The sequence below is a fragment of the Pectinophora gossypiella genome, chromosome 12, assembly GCF_024362695.1.
Source record: "Pectinophora gossypiella chromosome 12, ilPecGoss1.1, whole genome shotgun sequence".
NCBI classification, from domain to species: Eukaryota; Metazoa; Arthropoda; class Insecta; order Lepidoptera; family Gelechiidae; genus Pectinophora; species Pectinophora gossypiella.
The window spans coordinates 97,678-105,837 of record NC_065415.1 but is presented as its reverse complement, the minus strand read 5'-3'; the positions used below and the strand labels follow the sequence as shown (position 1 = coordinate 105,837).

The window sequence follows — 8,160 nt, the reverse complement described above, 5'->3', positions numbered from 1 at the left end:
CGCGCGCCGCGCCGGGCCGGGCGCCGCCGGGCCGGGCGCCGCCGCGGCTGGCGCGCGACGCGGCCTGGGACGCCGTGCAGGCGCAGCTGCGCGCGCGCGCCGCGCCGCCCTCCGCGCCGCCCGCCGCGCTGCTCATCCTGCACACGGAGCTGTAGTCCCTGCCGCACACGCTCGCGGCGCCCGGCGCGGTCGGGCCGCCACCTGTTGTAACTCGGTGCTGAGTATATATAAGTTTTATATTGATTTTATTCTACGTGCGATTCTGTACAATTGTATGCCCGCCGGCGGCGCCCCGCCCGCCGTGTGCCGCGTGCTGGGTCCGCGCGCACTTCGGTTACCACGCTGTTGAATGTGCTGCCGCTGGACGGTGTCATGTTGGGGCTATCGATGCTCGTGTCGCACATAAGACGGCCAGCCCGTTTACGGCGCGCCCCTGCAGCGGGCCGGACAGCCGTGGTAATCGACGTGCGCGCCTCTTGTATTATACTCACTAGCTCCGCTATAAAATAATGTAATTTTATATTCCGGAGACAAGTTGCGATTGTTGTTAACAAATACAGACTGCCATATTTGTTTTTATATAATATGTAACAGAATAGTACATTATTAATGATGACGACTATAATTATGGTGTAACTAATATAATAAGTAGTAACTTTGATAGGTGACGCATGTAGCCATATATTATAAAACGTAGGTACCCAACTCATATCACCTTATAAGTAACATAACTTTTTGTCATTTCCCAGTCGACTTCTTGCCTCATAGAGTCTTCAGTCGAGAGACGTGTGGTGCTATTCTTCCTGTTTCGATGTTAAATCACTCATTTTCTTTGTTATTGTATATTAAGTCGATCGTTAAAGTAATTCGTCCGTAAATATAACGATACGTCGTACGCGGCTCCGCGTGGTTCTACCTACTGTTGTTCTGTCGACGTGATTCCATTTTGCTGTGATTTGCTTCTAAAATTATATTGTAAAGGGTTAATACGTAGCTAGCGAATTGTACCGTGTAGTATCTGCCGGTCCCGGGTTCGAGTCTGTCAGGCAGTCGAGCGGGGCTGCCGGGACACGCACGCTCGCCGCGCGTTCACATGGCGGTGGTGTTGAAACAGGTATTGGTTAGTTTAATTCAGTGATGGTTGAACAGCAGTTATTAAATATCTACGTGAGCGTTATCTATATACTTAGAAGATTTTAATGTTTAAATAGGTAGTTGTCCCGCCCAGCCCCGTCTCATTCTAGTGGTTGATTTGATAGTATGGTGCCAAATAATGTTAAGATTTTGAAGTATAATTGTAATCCCTGCAGCACTGGTTATTATTGTGAACTTTGTTATGTTCAGTGTACAAAACGTCTGGTTTGAAAGGAAAAAATCACAGAAATATATGTATTTTAAGCTACTTGGTGAACAAAGTTGATTGTCAAAGATGCGCAGACCAGTGTTCCACGATTCCATACATCCATACATTCCATACATCAGTGCTGCGAGGGAGGTAGTCAAGGGTAAACTAGACAATAAGATGATACGCACAGCTACGCGCGGCGGCGCGTGACGGGCGCGTGCGACCGCCGCGTGCGACCGCGCGCCGCCGCGCACTATCCTCGTATCGAAGCATCGATTACGGATCAATATAGAATGGTTTATTTAGGATTTAAAGCAATAAAGTGATATTTTTATATGCAAGTTTGTTTTACTACTAGGTCGGTATACAACAACCCCTAAAAGGTTGTCTAACATATCGACCCAAATGTCACGAGACGACTGCGTTGCGCCAGTGTAGGCACCACCGAAATCCAGGTCAGCTGTGGGATTCTGTGTAAGCATCATCAGCGCCACCACATTCTCGTGTCTCGGTGGCCGCTGTCAGCTGTGGTAATACACAAGACATGTTGACGAACTTACCTACTTATGTTACGTAAAAGTCTTGACGCAGCGTTGAACATTGCCGACCTCGCGTCCTCTGCATTGTTTATTGTTGGACTTAAGTATGTATTCATAGTACAATTTTACATTTATGACTCATAAATAAAGTCAAATTATTATTTACTTACATATTTGTGTTTTTCTTTATTATTTCTTAAAAATCTAATATGCGTAACCGAAACTAACGGAACGGATTATTAGAAATTATTGAATATCGGTATCCATAACCGTCATAATTATAAATACGAGTACGTCCCAAGTAAACGAGTAAATAAACAAGTACTTAGATAAGTAACTATTAGAATCAGACAAAGAACGTCGGTGTCCAATTTCAAACATAGGTATTTATATATAAAAGTATACCTACCGACTGTTATTAATTAAAAACAATACTGGTCCGCGCACAGTTGAGATCCAGCGGGGGTGAGGTAAATGTAGCTCGGCCGCTGGTAGGGAGCGGGGGTTACCGCGTTCCATACGTAGTATTATTAATTCTATGACGTTGATACCGACACACCAAGAAGGTGGCGTGTACGTGTTGTACGTGTACTGGGGATGTTTGGAAGCAAAACAATTCCTCGAGCAATGAGCGCGAGAACTCCAAATGTATAGCTTTATTTATCAGAACCGTGTGTGTCGTGCGGATTCACTCATTTTATTACTCATTAGTGTATCACAAAGAGGAAAACGAGGGACGCAAACGTTCGCGATGAGTCAAACGGATAAATACTTACTCGAAATAATATGACAATAGTGTGTGGCGATCTGCGACGCAAGTGTCGCCCGCGAGTCCAGCCGCGAGCACCGTGTGGGTGGTGCGGGAGCCTTGACGCCGAATCCTCAGTGCCGTGAGCCGGGAGTCGTGAGCGTGAGTCGTCAACCGTGGACCTGAGCAAGCTGTGACGCGCGATGTGTTGTCGAGGAGCGGCGGCGGCGCTGCTGCCGCAAGTCAACCTGCTCCTGGCCGTGCGTACCTCGCCCTCTGTTTTATTCCTCATTCGTTTCCCTATAAGTAGCTGTTAAAAGTCATAATGAAAGTCTCATAGTACCCAATATTTATTACAATGTGTGTGTTGTGCGTAGGGATTATGCAGCTGTCTGACGCTGGTGCTAGGAGTGCTGATGTGGTCGGCGCCGGCGTGGTCGGCGCCGCCCGCGGTGGTGGCGCCGCCCGTGCTGCTGGCGGCGACGGTCGCCACCCTCGTGTCGACACACGTCGCGCTCGCTGCCGCGCACGCGCACCGACACGCGAGACGACGCATGCTGCTCGTGGTACGGAACATACCTAAATTAAGCGTCTCATAAGTAACATGTTGTGGACTTAGATACTTAATTCTTTATTTATTTTCAAGACAATGGTGCACTACAAAATCAAATTATAAATGCTGCTGTGCTGAAAACGACCCGTACCTAAACACTTATGCATCCCGTATTTCATAGGAAGCATGTATGCGTATTATCTTACTCTTGTGGGTTCGTAAGTGCTTCTGGTGTCATATATATGCAAGAGTTGACCGTAGCGTGTGTGTGTGTGTGTCTGTGGTGCAGTACGCGGTGTGCGTGTTGCTGGTGGTGGCGGCGGAGGCGGGCGTGGCGGCGTGGGCGGCGGCGTGGGCCGCGCGCTGGCTGCGGCGGGAGGGCGCGCTCACGGAGCTGTCGCTGCAGCCCGCGCCGCGCCGCTGGCTGCGGCCCGTGCTGCCGCTGCTGGCGCCGCACCTGCTCCAAGAGTTGCCGGTAAGTTGATTCGTAACTAACAACTGCGTCAGAAAATCGAAATTGCGGAATTACCTAAATCACGCTTGGTCTTCACACCACATGCTTTTGCTGGGTCTTCACGATGCGTGATATCGTGGCCACTGAACATAGACCGATCTCTTGTTGCCATGATAATCTGCTGTGGTAGCTACTCATCACCATTAGCAAAAACTTCTTGTGCTGTAGTAGCAGGGGTCTAATGTAATTCGATACCGCGCTCCTTAGAACAGAGCTTGGATAATACTTACTTATTTATGGCATGGTATGTGTATACGTCAGGAGGAGGAGCAAGAGATGAGCGTGCCGATGGTGTTATCCTGGACGGCGGCGGCGCTGGTGCCGGCGCTGCAGCTGCTGGCGGCGCTGCTGGCGCTGGCCGCGCGCCCCGCCCTCCGCAGACCCTCCGACCTGTAAGGCATCATAACATCACATCGTATTATGGGGCCCTTTCCCGTTTCGCTATTAGTTCCATGCTGTTGCTTACTAGCCCAGGCGTAGACAGTTATTGCCTCGGGTTCAAATTCAAAACCTTTAAGTGAACACAGACAGATTGACAGTTCATCACATTTATTTATGAATTTAATTTTATTGACATGACACAGGTTGTGCCCCTGTATGATGTCGCGATTATAACTCACGCGTGTACGTATGTCCCCGTCCCCCCCCCCCCAGACGCACGAACAGCGTGGTGTACGCGGTGCCGGAGAAGCTGTACGATGTCCCCAGCACGCCGTGCAAGGCGCCGCTCGACCACATCGCCGCCTGGCAGTGACTCGCCGCCGCCACTACAGCGTAACTAAGCTGGACACAGGCGAGGCGAGAGGCTGATGAAGAAGATTCAGAACCAAAGATGTTTTTCATATACCTTTCGCGTTATAGTATGGTGCGTAGGACACCTGTTAGAATAGTGAGTACATTTGCTTTGTACGTTTCTATCGCTCGAGACTGTACTTGTCTTTCTGCCCTGCTGTCATACGCACCGTGCTGGAACACAAACTATACATTATTTAACTTACTTTTAGATAATTTGTTTATAATTTAACATAAGTACTTAAGTAAGTAGTTTATAATTTCTAATATATTTTTGGTTTTCCTAGCAAACAAACAGTCTGTAGGCATTCCACTGCCGGATGGAGTATAATATATGCTACACACATACGTAGTTATACAATATATCAATTATCAATGGCTACACCACTCTGCTACTGCGGCGCGAACTTTCTTTGCACTTTGAGCATGTGCTATCAATTTGTAACCTATACATGAATTTGAAAATGAAATCAAACTCAGTGTTATAGGAGTAACAAACTTCTGTGTTGTTTACGCAACTTACTATTAGTAGGTATTACAATTTATAAATAATAATAAACTATAAGCACAATATTGATACTAAGTTATAAAAAATATCAAAAATAAATGAGGAAAATTATATTGTTGTCTTTTTATTCCGATTTTCCCGTTATAATGCAACATAAATACCCGATAACGACAACTGGCTACCTTATTGTTTACAATGATGTTCTCATAACAATGGGTTGTGAGGACAACGACAGCTGTGCTTCAGTAGGTACCTAGCGTATACAATATGTTCTGGTCCAACAGGAAGTGTCTCTTAGATATTCTGATATCAGTTTGAGTCAAGAACTATTAACGTGTTGTTATCATTTTTATTGATTTGAAATGAAAGGAATACAATACCATCATCGTGAACGATAATAAAAAGATAAAATATCAGAATTTCGATTACTCAGTAAACTGTCAGCGTCTTATCAGTCAGATTAGGTTTGGGGAGCAGCAATGTGTGGCGACATAAATAAATATTAGTGGGCGAGATAGCGGCGCGGGAGTGACGCGACGTGGGCTGCGCAGGCGGTTGGGGCTGTGAGCCGAGTGAGCGACACATGGCGCGCGGCTGCTGCGAGCGCGCGCTGCCCGCGCTGCTGGCGCACGTCAACCTGCTGCTGGCGGCGAGTACCCTGCCATACGCCGCGTGTGGGGCGGACCGGCCAACAGCGGGCGTGACCGAGCGTGTGTGTGTGTGTGCAGGTGTACAGCGGCGCGGCGCTGGCGACGGGCGCGCGGCTCAAGTGGGACCCGAGCGCGTACATCGTGGCCCGCGAGGCGGTGCCGGCCGAGTACCGTGCGGCTGCCGTGCTGCTGCCGGCCGCCGCCGCTGCGTTGCTGCTGTTGGCGCACGCCGCGCTCGCCGCTCTCTTCACATCGCCAAGCACGCGCCGGTGGCTGTTACTGCTGGTACGTAACCTTACTCCCAGGACTCTTCCTCGCCAGTCGTTGCCGTGTTAGTGTCTGCTTCAGTGGTCCAGTAGTTAGAGCGTCGGCCTCACGACCTGAAGGTCATGGGTCCGATTCCCAGTGGGCATATGACACATTAAATATCTTTTTGTGAGTCTGTCTCTCTGATCGTGGTAGATACGTACCTAGTCGTCACACGAGTATTGTCGGGACCCTTTGGCGCCTCAATAATAAAATAACCCTGACACTTGGCCGGCGCGGTCAGTGTCCGGCGTCGTGGGCGTGTCACGAGGTGTGTGTGCCGCAGTACGCGGCGGGCATGGCGGTGCTGCTGGCGGGCGAGGTGGCGGGCGCGCTGTGGCTGCGCGCGCGGCTGGCGGGCTGGCTGGCGTCCCCCGCGGCCGCAGACCTGGCCCACACGGCCAGCACCGTGCGCGCGCACCTCGTGCCCATGCTCGAGGCGCTCGCCCGCCTGCACCCGGTGGTCACCAGGATCAAGGAGCTCATGGAGGTCAGCTCTCATCATTTATACTTACAATTGATGTGCTTAACGGTGAAGGAAAACGTCGGGAGTTATGTGACCTAATCTGTATTTATATTACTCATGTTTAAGCAAATAAATTATCTTTATCTATTGTCGTGCTGGTTTTTCCTCCGACTCGCTTCTGTGTTAAAAAACTACACCTGCAAAATCTTCAGGTTAGGTAACCGGACTGTGAAAACGGGATAACGATGATGCGATGCGAACTTGTGAGATGGACTGCGGATTTACCTCCCAAGCTTTGAGACACACCTATGACCGATATGTCAAATAAATGAATGAATGTGGTGCAGGAGGTGGAGCAGGACGCGCCGCGCAACGTGTACGTGGCGGCGGGCGCGGGCGCCGCGCTTCTGCTGCTGCAGGCGGCCGCGCTGCTGCTGGCGCTGCTGCAGGCCGCCGCCGACGCGCGCCGCCCTCACGCCGCCGCTGGCTGGGCCGGCGTGGACCCGCCGACGGCGCGCCGCGCTCTATCTCACGCGAGGTACTAATATTTTGTAGTTGCTAAGATCTTGTCCGTGTAGTAGACTCCATCTATCTTTAAGAAAACCCAGTTAATTTAATTTCTTTATTTATATGTATATGATTCAAAGCTAAGTTAAATTGGTAACAAATTAGGCGTGGGACATTTTGAACCTTAGAGACATTTTGGGAAAGGCACAATAGGAACCTTAACGAATCATTACGCGGTCGTTGCAGTACAAACGGGACATCAGCTGTACACGAGCGTGCGTTGCTCAGCGCCGTGCACAGGTGACACGCGCGGGCGGCGTGCGCCTGCGCTGCGCTGCACTGGCGCCGGCAAACACTTGGTGGCGCAACACCCAGCGGCTCCGGTTGACACGTCCCCACAGGATGACACGCCGCATGAAGCAGGTGGATTACTATACCTACCAATATGAATTTGAGTATCATGTTTCATGTTGTTTGGTATGGTAGTTAAGTACATAAAAATGTTCACCAAGAGAATTAGAGAAACAAAGGAAAAAACCTTACTTAAAATGAAAAGTTTAACTCGGACGGGACTTGAACCCGCAGCTCTTGCCACCACCAAACATTACTTTATTGTGAGTGTCCTCGTGCACGTGGGTGCTATAAAACGACAATATAGTATTAATGTTATTCATAAAAGTTACTTATAAGTAACCTACAGGTCAGAAGTGATTTTCGTATATTTTTCACGAGTGGAAATTTTGCGTTTCGTGCTTTTTTCCCACTGAGCTCAGTAGTTTACATATATTTTATGTAAGATCACTCGCTACGTGATTACTTCGCTACCATAGAATACACTAGTAAGTAGGTACCCACTATAAGTAAGTACAGATATTTTATATTGAGATTTGGCAGTCTCTGGCACGAAGTGGACTTATTAATTAGATGATTTGGTTGACTGAACTGAGAAGTGCTCAATAATCGAATATGTGTTCAATTTGTGATATAGGTAGGTATGTAGGTCAATAAATAGTTGGTTTATGTGAAAAATTATAGGAATATACATATGTAAGTAATAAAGTTTTTTTCATAGTTTATCTTGTGTTTTTTTATACCTGGGGCCACGAAGTCACGGAGAGTGGGTACCTATGTGTGACGACATGGACGTGGCGGGGTGCGGGCAGACCGGTGCGGGGTGCAATACGATTATGTTGATCAATGAATGTTACTACGTAGTTCAATTTTGTAACTAC

The 8,160-nt window shown here is 48.8% G+C and overlaps 2 protein-coding genes across 3 annotated transcripts; both read left to right on the top strand.

The window, feature by feature from the left end:
- Positions 1 to 70: 70 nt before the first annotated feature.
- Positions 71 to 5,112, top strand: LOC126371172 (uncharacterized). The gene is made up of 5 exons (XM_050016403.1): positions 71 to 2,892; positions 3,010 to 3,198; positions 3,475 to 3,660; positions 3,961 to 4,091; positions 4,354 to 5,112. Exons 1-5 carry the CDS (start codon positions 2,836 to 2,838, stop codon positions 4,451 to 4,453), a joined length of 663 nt encoding a protein of 220 aa, XP_049872360.1. The 5' UTR covers positions 71 to 2,835; the 3' UTR covers positions 4,454 to 5,112.
- Positions 5,113 to 5,225: 113 nt separating this feature from the next.
- On the top strand, positions 5,226 to 8,004 carry LOC126371169 (uncharacterized). 2 transcript variants are annotated; one of them, XM_050016400.1, is made up of 5 exons: positions 5,226 to 5,648; positions 5,728 to 5,934; positions 6,242 to 6,445; positions 6,769 to 6,959; positions 7,175 to 8,004. In XM_050016400.1, exons 1-5 carry the CDS (start codon positions 5,583 to 5,585, stop codon positions 7,230 to 7,232), a joined length of 726 nt encoding a protein of 241 aa, XP_049872357.1. In that variant the 5' UTR covers positions 5,226 to 5,582; the 3' UTR covers positions 7,233 to 8,004. The 2 variants fall into 2 exon arrangements, with proteins under 2 accessions (XP_049872357.1, XP_049872356.1); XM_050016399.1 differs by having other exon boundaries at positions 6,200 to 6,445.
- Positions 8,005 to 8,160: the final 156 nt, after the last annotated feature.